The 25934-nt window shown below is 37.4% G+C and overlaps 2 protein-coding genes and 1 pseudogene across 6 annotated transcripts; 1 reads left to right on the forward strand and 2 right to left on the reverse strand.

The window, feature by feature from the left end:
• The first annotated feature begins 1529 nt into the window (after nt 1-1529).
• Nucleotides 1530-4427, forward strand: LOC121757822 (annotated as a pseudogene).
• A 6024-nt stretch (nt 4428-10451) lies between these two features.
• Nucleotides 10452-12405, reverse strand: LOC121758644 (zinc-finger homeodomain protein 4-like). 3 transcript variants are annotated; one of them, XM_042154022.1, is made up of 4 exons: nt 11988-12405; nt 11831-11895; nt 11359-11703; nt 10452-11249 (listed from the first exon to the last, which is right to left on the reverse strand). In XM_042154022.1, the coding sequence occupies exons 3-4, from the start codon at nt 11538-11540 to the stop codon at nt 10652-10654; spliced, it is 780 nt and encodes a 259-aa protein (XP_042009956.1). In that variant the 5' UTR covers nt 11541-11703; nt 11831-11895; nt 11988-12405; the 3' UTR covers nt 10452-10651. The 3 variants fall into 3 exon arrangements, with proteins under 3 accessions (XP_042009956.1, XP_042009958.1, XP_042009957.1); XM_042154024.1 differs by lacking the exon at nt 11831-11895 and having other exon boundaries at nt 11359-11601; XM_042154023.1 differs by lacking the exon at nt 11831-11895.
• A 1695-nt stretch (nt 12406-14100) lies between these two features.
• LOC121758636 (protein root UVB sensitive 6-like) lies at nt 14101-20979 on the reverse strand. Of its 3 annotated transcripts, none has more exons than XR_006041533.1 (14): nt 20327-20979; nt 19798-19896; nt 19611-19724; nt 19128-19199; nt 18909-19019; nt 18693-18812; nt 18000-18101; nt 17815-17887; nt 16531-16614; nt 16304-16368; nt 16029-16130; nt 15773-15952; nt 14863-15219; nt 14101-14645 (listed from the first exon to the last, which is right to left on the reverse strand). XR_006041533.1 is itself a non-coding variant. In XM_042154014.1 (13 exons), the coding sequence occupies exons 1-13, from the start codon at nt 20675-20677 to the stop codon at nt 15154-15156; spliced, it is 1539 nt and encodes a 512-aa protein (XP_042009948.1). In that variant the 5' UTR covers nt 20678-20979; the 3' UTR covers nt 14776-15153. The 3 variants fall into 3 exon arrangements, 1 of the variants encoding a protein (XP_042009948.1); XR_006041532.1 differs by having other exon boundaries at nt 14101-14655; XM_042154014.1 differs by lacking the exon at nt 14101-14645 and having other exon boundaries at nt 14776-15219.
• Between the last annotated feature and the right edge of the window lie 4955 nt (nt 20980-25934).

Here is a 25934-nt window from a genome sequence, read left to right on the forward strand (position 1 = left end):
AATGTTTTGAAGCATGTACACTATATAATTGAGTAATCTAGTACTATTACAAATGACACCCAAGTTTTTTATAAGAGTATCAGTCAACTAAAAATCAATGAAAGCTAGTATTATTGTTGTTGGGGTTCAAAGTTCAATTTAATTTTTGTTTTACTTTTATAAATCTTTATTTTTTACAATTTTTACACACTTCATTTAAAAGGAGATCGAGTTTGAACTTGCAACATCCTATAATTGATCTCATTATAGGAGGAAAGGTTAGGACGAAACCATACTAAAATGCAAATATAATACAGTGCTCTATGGTTTCAACTTTCAAGTAATGGAGGTTGAAAAGCATGATTTTGGCAGTTATTAGTCTCTCACTCGATATGTGACTCAACCATGACTTGTAACTGCTTTTAAATATTGGGGTCCATTCCATTTATTTGGTATGGATTTTGACCTTGAAACGGAGTAACATGTTTCCGTAACTTTAAGATCTTATATTTGGTAATATTAATTTCAAAATCTTGTGATTGTTTGAAGTAAGAGACCATAGATTGCCAAGTGAGCTGTGAATTTATTACTGTTTGTTAAGGTATTAATCCAATACATGTGATTCTAAAACGTAATTATATTCTTCAAGAAACTAAAAATCACATATAACATGTTTGGATTTAAAAAATTAAAATGTGTGGTTAAGAACATCTATTGTGTAGTAAAGGTTGTAAGAATATGCATTAATTTTTAAAAATTTGCTTACTACTATGACTTCGGTTCTTTAGAATATCCAATTTTTAGTGAGTTTCCCTTGAGATTTCTTCAACCATTCCTTGTGGTGGAAATTCGATACTTTTTTCTGCAATGTAATTTTATTTGATTTATTTGATGTTTTAGCATGTCAATATTACTTACTACATTCAGTATTAGTACTTTTCATCTTTTGAAGACCAATAAGGAATAGTAGTAAAATAAACGATGATATTGATTAAATGATGTTATATTCAGCAAAAAAATAAAAAGAACAAAAATAGAAACGAAAATATAAAAATCAAACTCTAGCACTCCCTTTTGAGTAATTAAACCTACTCTCCCCATCCCAAGATAAGCGAAACATTTTTTTAATGGCACGAGATTTAAAGAGTTGATATGTCAAGAGTTAAAGTAGAGATAATAAAGTATATGAGAGATGAAAAAGTAAAAAATTAAAGAGAGTGAAGGAGGTGGAGTATATAGTAAGAGAGAGATTTTTTTACTAAACAGTGGGATATCTCAAAAATAAATATGACTAGCTTATCTTGGGACGGAGTGAGTATCTCCGTTACTCATCTCTCCTAGTTGAAGCTCATTATGTTCCAGAAAATCATAATTAGCCAACATTTCTCCTGTGTCACCCTTTTCCTTGTTGACAAATTGGCATATACCCTCGCGCCTTCAATCTATTTGCCCATCCACATGATTTCATCTTGTTTTTTCCCTTTCTCTAAATTCATAAATTGTAGTAGTACTACTTTAATTGGCTTCTCTCTGGAAAGAGTTCTGCAACCATGCTTGATAAAGCCACGAAAATCTTGCTGTGGGCCATCCCTTTATCCTCCCTCTTCATCACTGCATTCTCAGCCGAAGACGCCATCAACATTGTGGCCATTTTCTCCCTAGGCACCATCAACGGCAAGGTGGCAAAGATCGCCATGGCCGCCGCCACCGCCGACGTCAATTCCGATCCCACCATTCTCGGCGCCTCCAAGCTCCTCCTCTCCGTCTACGACTCCAACTTCAGCGGCTTCCTCGGCATAATCGGAGGTACATAATTGAATACGCGCTTAGGGGTTGTTCAGTTGACAAGATTGTGACTCGAGATTTAATATGTATCGTGTTTGGTTTATGAGATTGAATTTCATAATCATGTATTAATAATTAGTCATAGCCTAACTAAAATAATCTTACAATTTAATATTATATCTCAGTTACTATTTTATCTAAGAAACTAAACACCGTCTTAATGTATTAGAAACTCCGAAACAGGATTACAGTATCTCGAGGCTGACATGGTCGCCATCATCGGCCCACAAGCCTCCGGCATGGCTCGCACCCTCTCACACCTGACCCCGGTTAGGGTCGGGCCCTGAAGGACTCGGGTTAGAGTCGGGCCCAGGATGACCCAGGGGCCAGGGCTGGAACGACCCATGTTCGTGTCGACTGCGTTCCCGATGTGGTCTCGGTTTGAGGGGAGGTTTGTTGGGGTACAAACCCATCCCACATCGGATGAGTATGGGAAGTTGGAAGGTGTATATAATTCCTGTCCAACCCCAATTAGTTTGAGGCCTTTTGGGAGTGACCCAAAAATAAATCCGTGCGGGCTTGACCCAAAGCGGACAATATCAAACTAATGTTGCAGTCGACGATCCTAACAAGTGGTATCAGAGCCCAGGTGGCTATGGGTTGTGCCTGGATGAGCCCCGGTTAGGGTCGGGCCCTAAAGGACTCAAAGTTAGAGTCGGGCCCAGGATGATCCAGGGGCCAGGGCTGGAACAACCCATGTTCGTGTCGACTGCGTTCCCGATGTGGTCTCGGTTTGAGGGGAGGTTTGTTGGGTTACAAACCCATCCCACATCGGATGAGGGATGGAAGTTGGAAGGTGTATATAATTCCTGTGCAACCCCAATTAGTTTGAGGCCTTTTGGGAGTGACCCAAAAACAAATCCGTGCGGGCTTGACCCAAAGCGGACAATATCAAACTAATGTTGCAGTCGACGATCCTAACATTTCCTTCACCGCATTGGATCCTATTCTCGCCTCTCTCCAATACCCTTACTTCATCCAAACAGCCCCCAACGACCTCTTCCAAATGGCCGCCATTGCCGACGCCATCAGCTTCTACAGCTACAGAGAGGTTGTGGCCATTTTCCCCGATGACGAGCAGAGCAGGGGAAGCATCATAGCCCTATCCGAGAAGCTCGCGGAGAGGCGCTGCCGGATCTTCTACAAAGCTCTGCTCTCCCTTGAATCCTTCGCCACGACGACCGACGACATCATGAAGGAGCTCGTCAAGGTTTCGTTTCTCGAGTCGCGGGTTATCATCGTTCACGCTTATGCTGACGTCTGCCTCAAGGTTTTCGACGTGGCTCACAAGCTGGGGATGATGGAGAAGGGGTATGTCTGGTTCGCCACGGCATGGCTGTCGACTGTTCTTGACTCTGTCGTTGTTTCTGCAGAGACTGCGAAGTTTCTGCAGGGCGTGCTCGCGGTTAGGCCTCACACCCCGGATTCTGAGTGGAAGAGGGATTTTGTGTCGAGGTGGGAGAAGCTTAGCAACGGCTCGGTTGATTTGAATCCGTATTGTTTGTATGCGTACGACACGGTTGGATGGTCGCTCATGCGATCAAGGCGTTTAAAAACGAAGGAGGCGTGATCTCCTTCTCCAACGACGAAATTTGGAAGAGTGTGGATGGAGAGGCCTTGAATCTTGGGTCGTTGAGCAGATTTGAGGGAGGGGAATTGCTGCTTAGATGCTTGTTGAAGACTAATATCACAGGGCTAACCGGGAAGATTGCGTTCGATGCTGAGAAATCCGTGATGAGGCCGGCTTTCGACATTTTAAATGTGGTTGGGAGAGGTTACAAGATGATAGGGTATTGGTCTAACTGCTCTGGCCTCTCTGTTTTGCCTCTGGAGATTTTGTATAGCAAAGCCCCAAATCGTTCAAGTTCGAGCCAGAAGCTGAGGGTCGTGGTCTGGCCAGGGCAAACCACGATGAAGCCGTTCCCTAACAAGGCGAGGCAGCTGAGAATTGGGATCCCGGATAGAGTTAGTTACAAGGATTTTGTGTCGAGTGATGAGAACATGAATGAGGTTCGTGGATACTGCATTGACGTGTTTGTTGCTGCAGCCGGGTTGCTGCCTTATGCTGTGCCGTACGAGTTCATATTGGTTGGCGATGGGCAGGCCAATCCTAGCTATAATGAGCTTACACACATGATTGTGTCAAATGTGAGTTTTTTAATATGTGATGATATTTTATAGTAGCATTTGATTGTTGTTTGAATGATGTTTTTTGAGATATGAAGTGTGTTGTGTTTGTGTGTTTGCAGCGGTTTGATGCAGTTGTTGGTGACATAGCAATTGTGACGAACCGTACGAAAACAGTAGACTTCACGCAGCCTTACACCGAGTCCGGGCTGGTGGTGGTGGCTCCGCTACGGAAGCTGAACTCGAGCCCTTGGGCCATCATGAGACCTTTCACCCTCTCCATGTGGCTCGTGACGGGCTTGTTTTTCTTGATCATAGGCTTCGTTGTATGGATTCTCGAGCACAAGCACAATGACGAATTCCGCGGTCCGCCCAGGAAACAACTCATTACTGTTCTTTGGTGCCTCCTCCATTCCGTAATTTCCATTCCATACACATATTAAATGATCATATGCAACAAAGCCTATTCCATTTTGTGTTGCTTTGTTTCATTTATACAGGTTTGGATTCTCAACAATGTTCTTTGCACACAGTAAGTTGGTAGGAAAAATAAATAAACAAAATATTATAAAAACATGCATTTCAGGTCATTTTTTATTATATAACTCCAAGATAGACGGGTTATCTATATCTTGAAAAAAAAATTGCAACTTGAATCGCCCTGAATCAAATAGCCAGCAATCCGACAGGGGTTGGCCCGAAATTAACCTGCATGTACATTGTAGAACAACTAGTGAATATTTATGTTGAAACTAAAGCATGCATGTGATGTAGTTAGTCTCTTCAAGGACATTCAAGTAGTGAAAGTCTTACTTTTAAGTCCAAAAAAAGCATGCAAGAAAAGTGACAATAATTCTGGGCCGGGCAGGCATTCCCGAGAGACTCACAGCTAGCAATGGACTTGTCGACAGCGATTCTAACACTTTCGGAGAATGGAGAGCTCGAAAACATACATAACAAGTGGCTGAACAAAGGAGCATGCACTCTTTCACACAGCCTTGATTCGCGGGCGTTGCATGCTTTCTTGCGCTGCTCCTCTACTGCTGCTCTATTGCCTTCAAGTATAAGCACCACTCCGTCCCCACTTCCTCGTCATCCTCATCCTCATCCTCATCCTCCTACTCCCGAAGTATTCAGAGCTTCTTGTCCTTTGTAGACATGAAGGAAGAGGATGAGCCAAGAACCATGTGGAAGAGAAAGCATTCTGAATTGCGTGCCCACACTCACAATTAATTATATGTATAATGCTCCATCCAGAATTACTCCTATTTGTATATATTGATTAATTTATAGGGGACTCTCATTCATGCATAACTCCTAGCCCTCCTTTTGCTTGTTGCATATCAAACTACACTTATTGGACTTATAGGGATGATTCATGAACCTTTTACATTCTAGATTCATGTTTGGAATTAACTGTACATCTGAATTCTTTTCACTAAGACAATCTTGGAGTATATCAAAACTCTTAGAATTTTTTGGAAGTGACAAAAACTCATGTAATTCAAGGAGAAGTTGGGCTACACATCGAATATGATTGGAATGGCCCAACAAAGCGTAGACGATGTATTGGCACTTGGCCAACTGGAATTTACAACAACAACAAAAAAAAAGATTTAACATATATGTATCTCTTCTTGTTATTTAATGACCTTGCTGTGTTATGAAGGCATGGTTAATTGGACCCATACATTTTATATAAGTCATATTACTGCATATATGTATACCTACCGGAAATAATTTTGGATAGACATTCACCAATCCATGTTTATTTTTTTTATTTTTTTAGTTAAAATAGTTATCTTGGTTGAAAATATATTCCAAATATTTTTTAAATTCTAGTTTTTTGTGATAATATTATCATAATTTATTTATAATAATAAAATGTTTGTTTTATTGGCTCACTTTGTCTCAAACAATAGTGCACACTTTTAACTTTCATTTTAGACACATTTTCATTATACCCAAATTTTAAACACTAATTTACAAAAAAATAACATGATTCATTATTATCTATACTATGATAAAATTAACAAAATGAAATTATTTCTTCACTCACAAAACATACTATTACTAGTATTTATTTTTACTAAACTCCTTATCACAACAAGATGTTACATTATTTTTTGGGATTGAACAAAATATTGTACTATGAAATAGTACAAAAAAGGTTATAGAAGAGATGAACTCATGTGGCATCCTTTTTATGCATATAACCATTTTAAATATTCACAAGACCTTTCCTAAAAAAGAATATTTTTTCTCTCTCCAATTGGGGAAGACTACATTATAATACTACATCAAATTGAATAGAATACAAATTTTAACCAAGGTTTTGTGGTGGGGTATAGACAATTGAGTGATACTAATATATAAGGATGACATGTATTATACATGATGTATATGTTGTGTAAAAGGAAAGATACTTCTTTATTGTATTTGTCTTTGTAAGTTGCTTTGAATCTAATGCCTTTGCATCCGACCAATTTTTGGATTGGTACCACACTTAAAAGCACAAAGAATGTTCCCAACGGCTACTCCTTGCTTTTTCATTTCTTTTCTTTTTCATCCTATTATTCCTTTTTTCTAATGTCTTATTTTTAGTTAACCCCCTTTTCCGTTTATTCGTTCTTTAATTAATTTCTTGCTAGACAAAATTTTGTAGTAGCTTATAAGTAGATGTTTGGCAAAATAAGCTAGTAAATTATTTATAAGTTGTAAAAATAAGTTATAAGCTCACAAAAAATAGGTCTTCAACTCCACTTTTTTCTTCATAATCTTATAAAAACAATTTATTTACAAAATTAACTTTATTATAATTTGTTATTTTCAATATATACACATTTTATTTCATCTCTTTTCTATACTATCTCTCCCGAACTATAATTTTCTCTCTTTGCATATAATTCTCTCTCATAAGTTCAATTATCCAAACACTTTTGCAACTTATAAACTCTTGAAATATACTCTCTGATCTCCATCCTATAAAAATAGATATTATTTTTCATTTTGATTAGTCTCATAAAAACAGTCCACTTTCACAACTTATAAACTCTTGAAATATACTCTCTCCATCCCATAAAAATAGACGTTATTTTTCATTTTGGTTAGTCCCATAAAAATAGTCCACTTTCACAACTTATAAACTCTAGTGCATCTTATAAACTCTTGAAATATCTATATCTTATAAACACCTCCTTAATATATTAAAGACTTTATTATAACTATAAGGCTTGTAAAATAAGTTAGGCCGGCCAGAATAGTGCAAGACAGTTAAAAAAACTCAGTTCTTTTCCCCCTTTGTTTGTTGGAGTGGTGTGGAGGCATTTGCACACAACATAGCTCATGTATTGTCAAAATCAATGAACCATACTTAATTTTTGAAGCATTATGAAATTGACATATGTTTTTCTGTTACAAGTTATCTTGCGGGATACAAATGCTTTTTTCATCAAAGACAGACTTGGATCTTTCGCATAGCCCTACTCATTGTTCAATATGGAATACCAAACATGTTTCAAAAGCTATTTGTTAATTACTATCATTGCAAATTGAGTCAAAGTTTGTAAATTAAACCCCAATTATTCATTTTCTCCTTACAACTAAAAAATGCTATATAGTGAAAACCAATCCAAATAGCCAAACAAAGCCATTTATTGAAAATTAACCTAAACAGCCATGTAAATTATGCAATAGAAATTAGAGAACTTGAACATTAATCACCTTATCAATGTGCCAAACGCTATATTCTAGCTATTATTTTCGTTTGTTGCGTGGATAATAAGTACTATAAGTTCTGCCTTGAATTTTACTATCATTTAATTAAAAAATATTCTTAATATTCATGGATACTTTTTAGATATCGATCGGAAATAAAGTTGCAATTGTGTGTAGAATAGAAATAACTGCTGCTCTGCAATTCGACATTGGGCTGCATTTAAAAGTCAAATCCCAACAAGACATATCTATGGTCCAACCAGTGGTGTGGTCAATAAGCTCTATTTTAATTTATCTTCATTTAACATGAAATTTTAACCTTTTCCTTCCTTGATGCAGAAATGGTTTTCTAACACAATGTCAATCGTCAAACTTAATATATCTTCAAAGAAGTGATTTATAATTTCTCATCCAAATTAAATAGTAGTAACATTTTTTTTCATCCAAACTAAATCCTTCTTAAATATACATTTCTTATTTTCAATTTGTTTGACGCTATCATATCAAAGCTTTTAAAATTTTGTAATTAGGTTAAGTAGTCAAACTTTTTCCTTTCAAACAAAATTCTTGAAATTTGTTTGAAAGGTTGGGCAATCAAATATAGAGATTCAAAGTGAAAGAATAAGAATTGTTCAGTTTCTCTATTCTTGAAATTTGTGACCATATAATATAATTTCTGTGATCGACACCATTTAATTTTGGGGCCCTCTACATGATGTACCATCCATCTCTCTGCAGGGGAATAGTTAACCAACGCTTTCTTTGGGGAACAAGAAGAAATGTCTAAAATGGAAATAAATACTACTAGACTTAATTCAATTTTGAATCTTTAAATCTTTTCATTTATCCAGTCTGCATGCTGCAATTTGGTTCATAGAGTATTTAATTGTACAATAAAGATGTACGCTTCAATTTGATACGGATGGTAACTTTGCAATACAAACCAAAATATTATACTTTCAGTAAATTATCCTCGTAAAAAATTGATTTTAAGATATGGATGTTTGAAAAAGGCCACTCGATCATCTGCTAATTAATATGTTTAACATGATATAATAACGACAGATGTACGTGAGTATTTAGTTGGGAAAAGTTAATATATTTGTAATTGGTGGATACTATATGTATATGATTTACATACTAATTCGTAGTACTATAAACATTTAATTATGATTTATATATAAGTATGATTAATACAGCTTACTATATAGTACTATATATACTACTTATTTTAATAATTTGGTTCGATTTTTGTTTTCAGGATTTTTATATCCAAAAATATAACTAAACAAGATACCGAATGTTTATGAAATCTGACGTAAATTTAAATGTATTTCATGGATACCAAACAGTGTGACTTACTGTATTATTTTGTGAATGGGAGATTTAAGGATCAAATATTGTTTAATCTTTAATGATAATATGAAGTAGAATATTTTAGAGAGAATATATTGTCCCTAATGATATAATAAGAGCTAGGGAAAAAGGCATCCAAACATTTCTTAGTCTTTAATTTTACTTCGTCCTCCTTTTTTTCTTGCTTTATTTTCTTTTCCTTTAACGGAGTAGGGGAGAGGATATAAATTGTACATTACACATTTGAATTCAATCTTAAAGGCTATGGAATTACATGCAAGTGATATAGACAACAAGAATTAAGTTCCAAGACAAAAAACCTAAAGAGCCTTTTTTGAATATAGATGGATAAATTATGTGGTGGATTGAGGAATAAAGGAAGGGATAAATGCGGAATAAAGTGAGAGTTGTGATAAGTTAATCCACAATCTACTAAATTATTTACTTTATATAAAGATGCTACACAATAAAATCAAGGATATACCACACCTGGATATGCTATGAATATTTTTTGTAATTTTTTCCACATTCCAATAAATTCTCATCTCCATCTCATGGCTGCATATTTATTGTTTTTCTGACAAAACTGGTCCATGAGAAAGACATGAAAATTAATTCATGGTTAACATATGTATGAATTGAATAAATGAGGACCAAACAAGTAGCTTTTTCCAGACATCTCAAACTTCAATCTCGACATCGTATTATTTTTGCCCCGGACTTCATGTGCTTTTTAGCCTCGTTTTCCAAGCTTAGTTATCCCATGATTAATTTAAACTAACATTTTCCATATTTATAGCTCAAATATACTAAAAGGTTTGACTATTGTTATTTTCATACAACTACTCTATTTCCGATTGAAATAGAGTAGCAGTAAGTTATGTATAGGGTTGCTAGTGAACTCAAAACCTATTATGAACGTCCAGTATTCCAATATTTTCAATTATGTTGGATATCGTTGAGATCTATAGAGTTCAATAACGATGTTTTGAATTATCTCAGAATCCTCGACCTAATAAAATCCCAAGTGAGCCAATGGTGTTTTCCTAACAGTATGATTTAATTAGTTCCGTGTGAACTTTGTTAGTCTATGAAATTTGCCATATTAACTTTTAATGTAGGCGTGCTACTAAAAAGTATCTACACTTAGATATAGTTAGCAAATAATTCAACCTCCATATTCCCAATTTGCCCTACTCAACCTCAATCATTACAACTCATTCCTTATTTGCGATTCGATGACAATTTCCTAAAACATGGTCGATTTGACATAAACTAAAATGGTAGGTTCCACATCTCAAATTCTCTTTACATAATTAATTCCAAGACCAAAATGTCACCGTAATGATGCTTCTCAAAATCACCCATAACGCACTTTAATTATGACATTTTGCTCGAAAAAAATAAAATTATTACAAACAAAAAGATTAAGAAAATTGAACTGCATTAGATCGCCATTATTGTGAAAAGCTAGTCCTAAACGCATAAAAGTCGAAATCTAACAGATCCCAATATATTCCCAAATACCAAAACAAGAAAACTCATGAAATAAATAAAAGACAAAAGGTAATAACTTTCTGCAAGGAATTAAAAACAGTATCTCTCTGAGTCTGAATCAAATAAGTAATTAATTAGTCCCTAAACTTTGATGATCTTGATTGTCGGATTGTTGTAGAGCCTTCTTTGCAAGAGTGTGCTTGTTGTTATGCATCCACACCTTCAAAACCCTCCTCTTCACACCAACCTCTTGGCAAAACTGCTGCACCACTCCTTCCTCTTGCTTCTGCATCTTCCACCCAACTTTCTCTGCGAAATTCAGCATCTTCTCCTTCTGCTCCTGGCTGAATTTCGTCCTGAACCTCTTCTTCACCATCTGCGGCGCTCTTCCCATAATCATCCCCTCCTGCTCGTCCGACTCCGACGCCATGTTGTACGACATTATCATCTGGTTCGGCCTGGCTGCGGCGGCGGCGTGGTGGTGGTGATGGTAACCGATGTAGCCCTTGTGGTGGTCCGCCACGAAGAGTTTTCGCCCGATTCTCGGGTAGCACGAGTCGCAGGAGTCGCCTTCGGATTCCTTGCGGTGGAAGTTGCGGTGGCAGCCGCAGGCGGAGCAGGTGAGGGCCTCCAGTGAGCCGTCGTCGCCGCTCGCCATAAACTCGCCGCATCCGTCCGTTGCGTTGCCGCCCATGGAGGCCGCGTGGTTCTTCAGACACTCGCGATATCTGAAAAGAAATAAATTAATCAGTATATCAGTGTAAAGAGAAAACTGAAACCACTAAATAAAAAATAAAAATCAGTATATAACAATATCTCACATCAGTGTAATAGTACCTGATGGGCTTCTTGAAGGGGAGGTCGTCGGAGGAGAGGTGGGGACCGCCTCCGGCTGCGGAGGAAGGGATCATAATGTGGTTGTGGGAAGGAAGGTGGTGATGGTGATGGATCATCTGGCCACCATATGTGCTGTTGAGTGGGAGAGGCATCTCTTCCCCTTCTTCACTTGGAACTTCCATGATTCAACACACTCTCTCACTTACTCTTCACCTTCTGGTTTCCTTTTTTGTGCGTGTGTCACTTGTTTGGAGACCAAAAGGACAAACAAATTAGAGGCCTAACAACAATGATTGTACCTTCTAAAGTGATGTGGGCTGACTTCCAATTTTTTCTCTTTCTTCCCTAATCACAATACCAAATTCTTGATTCAGATTGATTTGGGTGATAGAGGAGAAACCAAAAACAAGATGTATTATATTAGGGATGGATAAAGGGCTATGATGGTGAAGAATAAGCAAAATTAAGTAACCTGCCTTTCTCTTTCTACACATGTGTAAACATGTTTCTTGAAAAAGGCTGAAATAGTAGTTTTAACTGAAAGAATAGCGTTGAAATGTTTAGTGAATGGGAAAATAAATATGTAAAGTTGCATACTATATGAGGCTCAACAAGTATAACTCACATACCTTCAATTGAATGCAATAATGGAAATGAGAGAAGGGTTTGTTTTGTTAGGGCAAAGCAAATTGGAGTTTAGCTTTGTAGGGTGATGGAAGAGGCCTAGGAGGCTTTCATGTAGTGAGAGAAAGAGAGAGGGAGGTTGCACTTTGCATTTTCAGGATGGTTTGTGAAAAGAATGAAGCACTAAACATGAGCTTATAGAAGGAGTAGTAATGGTGTGAGAGCCAAAAAAGAGGCTGAGAGGGACAGAGAGAGCCGTGTAATGGAAAAAGGAAAAACAAAAGCAAAATTTATTTTGTGCTTTATTATTTTAACAGTGAGGATGTAAAAATAAAGTGGGGTTGGTTGCTTTGCTTGCACTACTACCAGGCATCAAGTTCAGTGTGTGTGTGTGTGTCAGAGAGTGGAGAAGGACAAAGAAAGGTGTGTGTGTGTTCACTGTGTGTATTTATTTGCTTGTGTGTGTGAGAGAGTGAGAGGGAATCCCAAGATGGAAATTCTCATGTAAAGAAACGACTTTGAAATTGATCTTAGCAAGATAAAAGCAAAAGTGGAGGAATTGAAGAAGCTAACTGTAGTTGATAATCATGGATGCTAATAAACTTGAGATGAACTACATACCAGGTTTGGACCAGGCAAAAGCTGTAGCTAATTTTGCCTTTCTCCTTACACTTGCGTTTTTTGTTAGGTTATAACTAAATTATTTCTCATGATTTCAACACCATACATTTTTCTATCAGATAGTAGTACTATTAAATAGAGCATTTGCATTAGTCACAATAAAGAAAAATGCTGAATATGTTAATATGTTTAATACTAAAATTCTAGTCATTTCCAAAAAATTTAAAAGTGCAATTAAAATCATGAAATTTCAAAATTTGAAATAAAGAAAAATGCTGAATATATTAAGATGTTTAATAAAATTCTAGTTAATTCCAAAAATTTAAAAAGTGAAATCAAAATCATGAAATTTCACAATTCGCTCAAACCTATGCTTGGTATGCTTATTTTTAGACAAAAATTTCAATCTCTTTAACGTGGGATTTGGGAGATTGGCAAAGAGGACCAATTCGGTCATGTATCCCAATTCATTGGTCGTGAATTTCTCTGGTCGTCGGCGTCATTGCAATTTTTGACATTTTTGGAAATTCACCGTTAGTGTGAAAGGCACATAGACGTCATGAAATGTGAAATATCGGACTTCACATTGTCATTACAAACACCAAATACATGTTGCGATGAGGACCTCTCATGCCGATAAAACCAACTTAGTGGATCACTATTCTCATTATGCTCACCAATCAAGGAAGTCACGATTCATGATGGTGAATGCTTGACGAGTTTTATGGCTCATAACATTTATACCCCTTTTTATTGTACATGGAGAAAGTTTATTTTGTTCATATTTACGTATGTGAACAAACACCGAGCAACCAAGTACTCATGGTTGAATGGTAAGGGCAGGTGGTATTTTCGCTTACTTAGAGGGGGATTGGAGAAGAGTCTCAAGGCTTAGAATTTTTGTGGGAAGACTATTTAGAACGTGGACAGATGCAACTAATTAGACTCGTGAAATTATTTGTATAGGGAGATTATTCTTAAACCAAGTATTGCATCCATTTAACAAACTCATGTATGTTTTGATACAAATTTGACTAAAACAAATACATGTATATTTCTACCGTACATAAAATACATACATGTGTTCAATATGTACCTACTATCAGTATCTGTATTATGTAAAAGTTATTACTTGCATGTGCTATGTTATATATAGACGGAAGTACAATATTTGTTCATGTGAATTATTCACCGAGGTACAAATCCTTAAAATGAACCTGTAATTGAAGCATAATGGTGTGAAAATTTAATCTTGGACATGCAATTTTGTGTGCGCCATTAAGGGAGTCATGATATAGTCACAACTACAATTAATGCAAAGCTACCCACAGAAAGAGTACCAATTATATGTACATCCCGTGGAACTTCTGTGATCATTTATTGGCAGTTATTATCAATTCACCAAATAAAATCATGCATACCTTTGTTGATATATTATGTCCCCAAACTTAATAAAAAATATTTCAGAGTTTCATGGATTTTGAAAATTTACACAAATTTTAAAAAGAAACAAAAATTCCTCCCTTCTCAATTCTCATAGGAATTTGCAAAAATATATAGTCTAGCTTACCATTCGAACTCGAATGATAACGTTAAAGGCTCAAAGTTGACTTGTGCATTATGTAGAAATTTTCCCAAAATTCTATATTGTTCCACATCATCTATTTAAGAGAACACCAAACTCAATTCTTCAAATTTTGAATTTAAAACGATGTCATTGAAGTAAAACAAATTCACAAGAGCATCATCGCTCATTCCATAAGTTCAGGTCAGGTATGCATTTGTCCAACTCGAACATAATGTCGTTCGATAGCAAGATTAAAGATGTCAGTGTTACGGTGTGGATGCGAGCGCCATTCATTCTGAACTGAGCGTCCTGCTTGTTTATAATAGATTCATCATAACTCACAGCCTACTGCTGTGCACATCATGGATCAATGAGACTTCATTTATAACATACAGCATAGTGTAATAGTCATCTTTGCCTTATTGCAGCATAACTATTCTCTTCATGAATACTTGCTTGCAATTTTTTCAACATCCTGTTACACCCTTCATAATTCAAAGCAATCAGTTCGTACCGCATTATCACCGATCAACACATGAATGAGCCAATTATTTAATTTGATTGCATATAACAAACAGAACATAATGCTAACGAGGCAACTGACAAATCCACAAAACCAAATATACATATCACTATAGGAGTAATCGCATGAATCATAAAGCAAAATATATTGACAAATACAAAATGCGCACCTATATAATTAGCTCAACCCACTCTCCTCCAGCTTCAGCATATCACAATAGCTTCATGGCTCTAGACAAATTTACACATCCGCCACCACTAGTAATTTTTTTTCAAGAATATTGCATAGAACTGATTGTGTTTACATCGAATTGAGTATCACTGATTCAGCAACAGCACTCACTACCTCTACCTTGCTCATACCGAAAAGATCCGGGCATATTCAGGCGATTTTAAGTAAGAAATTGACTGGATCCCTTTGTGGATCCTTCTTAGAGATTTTACAGGTCCCCGCATTATCCTTAAATTGCCAATTCACACAGCCGTGCTCTGCCAGGATGTAGTAGTGATTCAGACATGACCCAACCCTGAGAGAACATGAAGATATCAGCAGCCATGCTTCAAAATAAATTACAACACATCCTTACAATCATCTCCAAGAAATAGGATCTCTCATCTCAATATTCAAATTCAAAACAATCAAGGGATCACTTCTTAACTACTTCATATTATAGTAACATGGTACATCTCTAAGAACCTTAAGGCAAGAACGGAAAAGAGGGCATCAAAACAGTACAGTTTATATACTACCAATTAAAAATAAATTTCACAAGTAACCAAGAATTGATAAATATTTGCATTCAGCTAACACTCATTAATGTATTTATCAGGCACCCTGTAGGGTCATCAGAAGTCAAACCCGAAGAATTTTCAGTCTGCAATGGTCAATCATTCAGATCCAAGTACCTAATATCGTGGAGCCTCTAGGTGAGATCCAACTTAAATCTCTAATTTGTTAATCTGGCTATACTTCAGGGCATCATATCATCACACACAAGGTTAGAAAGAAATGGATTTCACTAACTTCTTTATTTCAGAAGATCCATTTTGGTACTGCTCTATAATTTAGGTGTGCCTTACCTGTTCTTTGACTTTGGTTTTAAAAGGCCCATATAGAGCTGACACCAGCTTGTATGATTCTGCAATATGAGATTGTAGATCACCGATTGAAGGTGATACAGGTGAAAGATCATCATCTTGTTTTCTCAAGGATTGCTGGCTCTGCTTAGAGGATTGAACTATGTGAAGTAGCACATGAGCCTGTCGTAGAATGGCAATTCAGACAAGTGTTCTAATATTCATTTTGATTGCAAGATCAACAGATTGAAAATATTACATGAAAAGCTGCTTTCAGAATATCATCAGACTTTGCTTGATCCTTGAACAAGGCATAGATATTGCCCTTTGAAGGATTATAAGTCACTATATAACGCTCTTTCTGCAATACAAGTAAATTTGAATGGTAACTTGTAAGTAAGAAATTATAGCCAAGCCCAATCATGAAGACAAATCAACTATGCATGCACAGGCAAGTTGACTATATTAGAAGGTATCCCCAATGAAATTGAAACTTGGCTGGTGGAAATCATTTTCCCGTGACAGGTACTATACCTCAAAAATGGGCTCCAACGCAATATATGAAACAGGGTCTTGGAATGCATCTTTAAACCTCGGTCCTGCAAGAAAAAAAGAATTTATTCTCCATCTAATCCTTCCTTGCAGTAATAAGCAGGAAAACCACATTTAACTGTGAATGCACAGGGATGCAAAAAGCATATGTGTGGGCATTTGTCTGTGAGAGTTTTGTGAACAGAAAATGGGAGTGGAAGAAGGGCTACCAAGAACAATAGGTCTATGTTGTTTCCATGGGGGAATGAAAATGTTCTCCATCAAATTTCCCTCTTGCAAACTTGGAACGCGCCCTGAGATTGAAACATAAAACAAATAATGTTAAAGGGAATCACAGGTTTTACCATATTCACAAATATATTTGTTGAGGTTTGTTGAGGTGCATTATAAAGCTAACTTTTCTTAAATTGCTAACTTGATATCTCATCAATGCAATATATTAAAAATGTCAACACGATGACATTAGTATATCAACACAAATTTAGTTGATATACTTATCTTTGTGTTGACATCTATTTTTAAGTCAACACAAAGTCATAAATATGTCAACAAAATTTATGATGACAAATTAATGTCATCATGTTGACATTTTAAAGATATTGTATTGACGAGTTAGCGAGTTAAGAAAAGTTAGCTATTGATCGCACCTCTATCTTTGTTATTGTACAAGTTTTAAGTTTCAATCACAATCGATGGTCTGATTTCAATAATCTTGTTTTGTCTAACATGAAGAAATTTTGGGAAAAAAAAGGATTTGCAATGCTGGAAATCTAACATGAAGAAATTTTGGGAAAAAAAAGGATTTGCAATGCTGGAAATATAAGATAACTGATGGGCCGAAAATAGAAAGAAGTTATTATGTGCAACGAAGTTGAATATGCACGGGAGAGCAATATACCCTTTCTTGGGATGTTTTATGTGCATATGAATGAGTACACCCCTCACATGTTTTTAATGGAGTACATATATATTTGATCATTTTGGTAAATATACTCCTGCAATATCATTTCTTCTTGAGCCCATAAACCTAAGAACCGAACCAAAATCAACTGAATGTTCGTGATCGGATGTGGTTGTTTATATATATATATATATATATATATATATATATATATATATATATATATATATATATATAAACAACCACATCCGATCACGAACATTCAGTTGATTTTGGTTCGGTTCTTAGGTTTATGGGCTCAAGAAGAAATGATATTGCAGGAGTATATTTATATCGACCAATTCAGTCCATACATTATTAGTTTCGTTTTTTGGGTTTACTGGTTCGATTCTGTGCACCCATATGCTCACCCCTAATAGTAAGGCCTTGTTTTTGTCATCATTTCCTTCTATCCTACCAGTCATCGTCCAATATCTATTTTAACTTTTAAGAAACATTAATTATTCCCATTTAACTAGAAGATCTATCATTTTGAATGAGACAGTTGTGCGGTTAGCAAAGAAGAATAGGAGAAACAAAGTAATCATCAAACCCGTCTTAAGAAAGGACTCTGCTGCTACAGTGAATCGTGCACGATTTAGTGTATGCAACACTACAGATTTCACCTGGAAAAGTAAAACAGCTACAATCAATACTCCATGATAGAGAACATAAGAGTAATTAAGGAATGGAAGAGGATTTGGCTGGAGAGGATTTGATATATTAACATCATGGAACCTCTTTATAAGAGCTCAGGATATATCCGCAGGAGAGCAAACCAAATGAAATGAACAAGGATGGGTTTCTTTTAGAAATCATTATTCCGAGTCCAGTTCCAAGCTACATAACAGAGAAACTTGTAATTAGTGAGAACTCAAAGTCAGAAAAAAACCGCTAAAGTAAACATCATAAAGAAACATAATGTGGGGGTGATATAAAGTAAATATGTACAATTCCCTTACCACCTCCCCCCAAGCACACACCCCACCCCCAAACAAATGAATATTATTAAGAGCAAAAGGTACCGAAATCCAATCATGAGTGATATTGCAAATTCTCACACACTATAATCTCATCCAAACAAAATTTTAGTGAAGCGTGATATTGACAATTGATTGAGATGGGATCACATTGCTCAAATACATACGAGGACAGAGCAAATAATAGCTCTCACTTATTCCATTTTATATACTATTAATACTGATGCATATATAGTCAAAATGGAATTACCACAACAATTGAGTGATATATTGTGCAAAAAACAAGATAGCTGTATGATGACTTTTTCAGAAAATGCAGTTTACATAGAATATGTTAACTAACTTGTTACAAATTCATGCAACAAATGCATCCTATCAGTTGACATGGTGATGTGAGGTTATGATGTTGCTTAAGATAATGATTCATGCAATGCAACATGAACAAGCATACCAGATCTGCTATATTTCCAACACATTCTCCCTTTGCAGTGACATCTCCTATATTTTCTCCTTTGGCAAAGGCTTTGTATATTGGCGTTCGGGTCGAAGTTGATGTCACAGCAGCGACATTCTATAAGAAAACAAGGAACGTGTGTGAGATTAAGTAATTAAGTTTTCCAAGTGCTGCTAGATATTGATGGATTAACTATACAAATATTGATTAAACCTTAGCCACATTGGCAGCACATGCCAATGGAAGAAACAAGTGGGGGACAGCTGCAGTTGCCAACTCTACTCCAGCTCCCAACTCCATAAGGAGATCACCAGCATACCTAAGCTGTATGAAGCTCAAAACATAGGATACTGAAGAGTCAAACAGTTAAACTGACAGAACTTATAATGATAAATTCTATTCTTTCACCACCAATTTTGATCTATTTGTTACCTGCTTTAAGTCATAGTCAAACTTCTTCCCCTGTCGAGCAAAGAGCATCTTCCCGACCCTCCCAGCACCATCCTATGTATACCACAGATTCTGAAGTTAGCTTCTTATAAACTGGAATTAACAGTTATTATTACCATACCCAGAAATTAAAATCTCGCTTAGAAAATGCATTATAAACGTTAGTACACAGATGCTTCTTCAACAGAAGTACCCTGCTCCTGAAATTTCACTTAGTCCTTTTATTTGAAGAGCTATAGTTACAACGTAAATAATGGCATTCATACGATATACAGGTGAAACTCAACTTAAGCTACATAATCAGCATCAGTCTTGAGGCTTCAGATATTAGTAGATACAGACAATGCCATTAAGAGAGAGCTTTTAAAAACTCACTAATACCTTTTAGATTCTGTGTAACGTTGATGTTAATGAAAAAAAAAATTGTTCAACATATAAATTGTTCATCTGACTTGGTATCTGTACCTTGAGAATCCAATTGATAGCTACAGCACCTGGTGCAGATCTATTTCTGGAGACTCCGAGTGAACTTAGGAGGGTTTGTGTGGTGAAAACACCCATGGCACCACCAAAGATGTGCTACAACAAAAAAAAACATCACTATCACCATCTGGAGTGGGTGGATTTGGCTAATTTCTATCAGGAAAAGTACCTTTATCGCTCTCCAAGTCATGTAAGGCACATAGGAAGGCATGACACTGTCTGGAAAACCTTCAGGAACAACGTAAGATCTTATGAATGTTAACAACTCCTGCAAGGAAAACAAGAGAACTTAAGTAAAGAGACAACTTGATCCGTGATGAAAGATATGGTTTCAAGGATGCAGTCTCCATTCCCCACTATGTTTTCTTCATAAATTGTCAGTCGACAAATATTTATAGATGACCTTCCGTTTCACATCTACTACACAGCAATCCCCACAGTTATTGAATGTTAATAATCATGCATATATAGCTTGTATAACACTGAATAAGCTGGTACCACTACAATTTATTTCTATGGTAGAAAAATGATAATTACATCAGTGTAAAAAACAGGGTATTTAAACTAATATGAATTGAAACCTTGGAGATCTCAATGCTAACTTCAGAAAAAATCTGTTGGTTAAACTAATGCAAGGAATGCAGCCAATATGGAAATGAAAAAAGAAAACGAAATGGAAACAAATAGACAATACTGACATCAGCAGGGGATAACGGAGTCTGCAAGCAGACAGCACGAATGGAATTCTTCTTCAATTTTTTGGTAGCAACATTCCTAGGGCCGGTGTTGTCATCTGCGAAGTATTGCCAGCGTCTGCCATCAATCTCCTCGCAGCAGATCAACCTCAGGCTCGAATTGAGAAACTGATCGTCGACTAGGCCACCGAAGCTGGAATCCTGGAGCAGCGGGCGGTCGTGAGGCGCCACAGCGGCCGGTGAGGGCGAGGGCGGAGGCGCCGAGGCAAGGTTGGCGCTGATGCGGAGCGTCTCGCGCACGAGCAGGCGCGTGTCGGAGAGCGAGGGGGAATTGGAGGGGTTCTTCAGCTTCATTGCGTCGAGATCAAATTGCGCGACACAAATGTGTGTTCGTGTTCGTGTTTGTATTGGAGAGGAGAGGGGAAGAGAATGAGGCTAAATATAGAAATTCGGAAACTATGTTTAGGAGCGGAGAATAAGAGAGAGATTTTATTGTTGTGATTTTGTACTGTTCTTCTTCTATTTCCTTCGCTCTCTTGAAGAAGGGAGGAGAGGAGAGGAGTGATGCACAGCACAGGTGGTGTAGGGAGGAGGGAGAGGATTTTGATGGGGTGAGGAGTAGGCACGGAACAAAGCCTCAAACCAAGACGTGGCAGATACTCGTGTACACCGACTCACTACGCGCTTTACTTTCGCTTTTTTTGACGGTGTGATATGATTGTGTCAATTAACAGAACCGTCCAATAAAAAAAGTGATAAAATATTTTATTTGTAATAAGCAGACAGTTTATTTTTACTGAAATTTCAAATAATATCATCCACTCAAAATATAATGACATCAAAAAAATTGATTCACTTTTACTTATTTTGCGCAAAAAAATTATTCTTATGTAATATCTTCGTATTGTATAAAAATGCGCAATATAGTATTCAAATAATCAATGATAAATCCTTTTAACTCAATGGAAGAGTATATTATAGGTACAAAATAAATAATAAAATTAAGTGACAAATAAATAAAACAAATAACATGTGTTCGTGAACCAGACTTTCATATGTTGCATGCTTTTATAGATACTCCATTTAATTGAACTAATTTTGAAACTAAGCTCAAAAAGTTGGTCATCTAACTCTAGAAATCAAATTCCCCGCGAATTTCCGTTAACTCTTCAGCGACCCAAATTAATACCAAGATCACCGCATTGTCAGTTTAATTAGCTACTCACATTATAATTATAATTATAATTTCACAAAATTATAAGACCAGCAAAAGTTCGATGTGCGTGTAACTCCTTAATTGATTACTACTAATATAATTTGGGGTAATTACAGGTTTAATACAAAATGTTTTACCTTTATTTCAATTTAGTACAAAAAGTATTAAGTTTACATATTTCATGCAAAAAGTTACATAAGTGTTTTAAATTAATACATTCCGTTAAATATTTAAAACACCGTTAGTTAGTTTATAATTTGTCCAACTTATCATCATAATAAAAGAATAATTAGAGATTTAATAAAATTAATCACTCTAAAAAAATAACAGTCAATATCAATTCTTCCAACAATTGATCGTGGTTTTAAAATGTAATTTGTTTATACCCTATACGTAAGGGAAGAAGACCACTGCTTTTTTTTAATTAAAATATAACAGTCAATATCAATTCTTCCAGTAATTGATCGTTGTTTTAAAATGTAATTTGTTTATACCCTAAACAAGGGAAGAAGGCCACTACTTTTTTTAAAATTAAAGTCGGCATATGTCAATAATTTTGGTAAGGGAAGGGTAATCGAGTCGTGTAGAATCCATTAAAACCTAGTAGTTTGCCTAAATCAATAATTTTGAAGTACAGTGTGACGAGAAATTGACTTAGGCTAGGGTTGCACGGCATATCCTATCTAAATTTGTAGTCCATTATATTTATTAAATTAAATTAAATAGTAGCCTAGTTTTTTTTATAAATAAACTCCTGGAAATTACAAATAATGTCAAGTGGGTTCGAACTCGACACCTCATACAATAATGTCTCACAAATAATGTCAAGTAGGTTCGAACTCGACACCTCATACAATAATGTCTAAGCTCATTGTCACTAGGACAAAGGCTCTGTTGGACTTGATCATTAGCCTAGTTGTTGAATAAAAAATTGCATGGTCCCTTCTTCCATCCATGATAAAGATGGAGTATATTTTTATCAAAAGTGAATGTCCACATTAAACATCATATTCCACTTTTTTATTTAGGAAATATTATTTAAAGTCCTAAATATTTTTTTACTATTGAAAGATGAATTGATCATTACAAAAGAGGCAAAGAGAGACGGAGATGAGACTCCAAAGATGATGAAAATATCGATCTTTGATTTATAGTATCTAGAATTCGTGAAGTGAAGCGAAGACACGAGGAGGAAGACCCATAAATTTTTGTGTCTCTAACTAAAACTATCATTAATTAATAATTATACTAAAAACAAATTTAAAACCTAAACCCAACACCTCCACTAACCTTATAACCTAGATGTGACGCATTCCCTTCGAATCAATTTAGAGAACATTTCTCCATTGTTCTCTTCGTTTTTTCGCTTGACATTTTTGGATCATTCAAAATCTAAATCAAAGATCGACATTTTTATTATCCTTGGATTTTTTTTATCTTCGCCCCTCTTTGCCTCTTTTATAATAACTGATTCCAAACATATTCCACATGAAGCCAAGACATTTGTAATTAATGCAATATGCTTTGGATTCCACATGAAATCGATTGACACACCCATTGCAACTCATCCTTTTACCGAATCCAACAGTTTTATGTGTAAAGTTGAAATATGAAAGGAGCTCCAATTCCAATTGCAGCTGCCAAGGAGAGGTGCAATTTATAGGGGAAATTTGTCACATTCAATAGTTCTCTTCTTTCTTTCCCAATCAAAATACATATGCACATTTTCACAACATACAAATTCATTTGCCCAATTCCCTCTCCATCCTCTAAATTGACGCTGCACATCATATCATCATCTTTGATGATTCCGCGAATTTTTGATGATGATAAATGCTCGTAAAAATAAATTACGACACAGAGAATTTTACGTGGTTCGATTTACTGAGGTAAATCTACGTCCACGGGGAGAAATGGGGGCAGGTTTGTATTGCTTGATCTGCGAATTACAGCTTACAACACAGACTTGCTATATGATTATTTCTCTAGAGAGATTCCAACCTCTTCTATCAGATCTAAGTTCTATTTATATAATGAACTCAGATCATGGCTTGCATCACCACCCCAAGTCGTGGATGTCGTGTAGGTTATGGCCTAAGATCGTGGGTGAAGCGTAGGTCATGGCCTACGATCGTGGCCTGAACTGACATCACGTGGTAGTGGGTGTGTTGGACATCCTGTATGGGTCCACTAACTCCTTGTTCGGTCGAATACCGAGACCGAACTGCTTTGGTTGCCGATCTGAGAGTAGAGCTTGATGCCGACCTGAGAGCAGAGCTTGATTGGTTGGCTTTTACCGAGCTGTAGGCTGAGGCCGAACTCTTTGGTAATGCCGAACTCCTCCGAACTCTTTGGTAATGCCGAACTCATACTCCTCCTTGGGCTTTGGGCTGATGGGCCGTCACTGCTGTTGGGCTTGTTTAGTTCGTACCCCATCACTACCCCCCCCGAAAGACGAAGTGAATCACTTCGGCGAAGCGAGTCACTTCGGCATTCTGGATAAAGGTACGGGGGAGGCTGACGTCAGGGGACGTGCCTTGCATGTGACTGCATTAAATGCGACAGTAAAATCCGGCCGTTGAATCCTGAAAAGGTGGGATTCGAAACGGTGCGACGATTTTGAAATCTTCGCCGAATCTGATAGATATGCTCTTTCTTCCTCATTTGAACATCTTTGCTGTTGCGTCTTCTATACTCTCTCTTTCTCGAGAAATTTTCTTCCGCTTTCAAGAGCTTCTTCAGACTTTCTTCACTTTCAAAAAGTAAGAAAAATGTCTTCTTCTTCTTCTTCGGTGTCGGGTAGCGGTAGGAAAGGGGATAAGGGGTCTTCTAGCCGGAAAGAATCCGGGGAGAAGACCGTAGAGTATTTTCACAGTATCTTGAGTAAGGATACTGTGATATCCCTTCACGAGAAATATTTTTTACCTGGGGGGAAGGCGGTGGTTCCCGACGATGATCATAGGGCTAACGACCCGCCGGAGGGTTATGCCACCGTTTACGAAGCCTGCTTAGAATGCGGGCTTCGTTTTCCTCTTCCCCCACCTTTTGTAGAGCTTCTTGATTTTTTTCAACTCCCTTTAGGTCAGGTGACTCCGAACTCTTGGAGGCACTTATCGGCTTTTGCTGCCGAACTGCGTAGGCTAGATAAGGATCTGTCTCTGAGGGCAATCCTTAATTTTTTCCAGTTTAAAAGGAAGGGATCTTGGTTTTACTTGATCCCCTTACAGCCTTTTAGGGCCTTCTGCAAAACCAAGTGGCCGAAATGGCAAAACCGTTTCTTTTTTTATAATAGGACTTCGGCTCCGGGCTTTCCTTGGAGAAGGCCGAAGTCCGTGATTCCCCATCCTCGGTTAGAACCGTTGGCCGAGCTCGAGGGCGAGCTCAATAAGATTCCTATGATTAGGAAACAGTATTCGGAAACTGAGCTCGTCAAGGGCGACCTCGTGTTCAATATCTCGTCTTCGGACGAAGAGGCCGAGGGTGAGGATTTCTCTTTATCTTTATGCTCTACTGCTTTAACGAAGAAAACTAACCTTGTTTTCTTGCTTTTTGGCAGTGTTCATGCTGAATAAGGCTATCCGAAAGTCCTCCGAGCTTGAGGAGCCGGAGAAAGAGAAGGCTACCAGCTCGACGCCTGATGCCGAGAAGAATCCGAAGAGGCAAAAGACCTCTTCGGGTCCAAAGAAGCCGGAGTCGACTTCGGCAAGTAGGAAGGGGAGGACCCAGAAGCCCCCGAGAGCGCCAGAGAAAGACGTGGTCTTGGCGCCTCCTTCGGAGCATATCTGTGAGCCATTTTTATGGCCCACGGACTTCGCCGAGGTGAATTGTCTTCTTGATTCTTTGGCCTGGCTTCTGTCCTGTATTTTTGGTGCCCTCTGTTGACTTTTTTCCTTATCCATTTTCAGAGGAACGATATGCTCTCCAAGCTCGTCGCCGTCGAACTCTCCAAAGCGTCCAATGACTATGCCGAGATGCAGAGGAAGTTGGCGGCTGCTTGTCATCGGGCCGAACAGGCTGAGGCTAAATTTGAGAAGGCCAGAGCTGCTAGGATTTCGGCCCAGGATGAAGCTCAGTTTGCCAAAAACCAGCTCGTCATCCAGCGAGAGCAGGCGAAGCGGAGCGATGCTGCTGCCGTGGTTGCCCAAGGGGAGGCTCTCCGTGTTTACACGGAGAAACTCTTTTTGAGCAGCCAGTTCTCGGCCTTTGTCGGTAGCCTGGTAAGGCTAATTGCCGATAAGGGCGAGCAGGGGGCCGATGTCGTGCTGCCTCTGTACAGCCGAGAGATAGCAGCTCGGCTTCAGAATCTGCCGCTCCTTGAGGAGCTCGCTTCATCCTCGGTCCTGCTTTCTGCAGACCGAGTCCGGAGTTGTCGAGCTGATCGGGACGAGAACCTGG

Source organism: Salvia splendens, chromosome 12 (genome assembly GCF_004379255.2).
Source record: "Salvia splendens isolate huo1 chromosome 12, SspV2, whole genome shotgun sequence".
NCBI lineage: Eukaryota > Viridiplantae > Streptophyta > Magnoliopsida > Lamiales > Lamiaceae > Salvia > Salvia splendens.

What these genes read in the sequence shown, in the direction of transcription:
- LOC121758644 (XM_042154024.1), bottom strand. Translation starts at nt 11,540, where the DNA reads ATGGAAGTTCCAAGTGAAGAAGGGGAAGAGATGCCTCTCCCACTCAAC. An exon ending in CCCTTCAAGAAGCCCATCAG is followed by an intron (nt 11,250 to 11,358) that starts GTACTATTACAC and finishes ATTTCTTTTCAG; the next exon opens with ATATCGCGAGTGTCTGAAGA.
- LOC121758636 (XM_042154014.1), bottom strand. Translation starts at nt 20,677, where the DNA reads ATGAAGCTGAAGAACCCCTCCAATTCCCCCTCGCTCTCCGACACGCGC. An exon ending in TCCTGAGCTCTTATAAAGAG is followed by an intron (nt 17,888 to 17,999) that starts GTTCCATGATGT and finishes TTACTTTTCCAG; the next exon opens with GTGAAATCTGTAGTGTTGCA. An exon ending in ACATAGACCTATTGTTCTTG is followed by an intron (nt 16,369 to 16,530) that starts GTAGCCCTTCTT and finishes TTTTTCTTGCAG; the next exon opens with GACCGAGGTTTAAAGATGCA.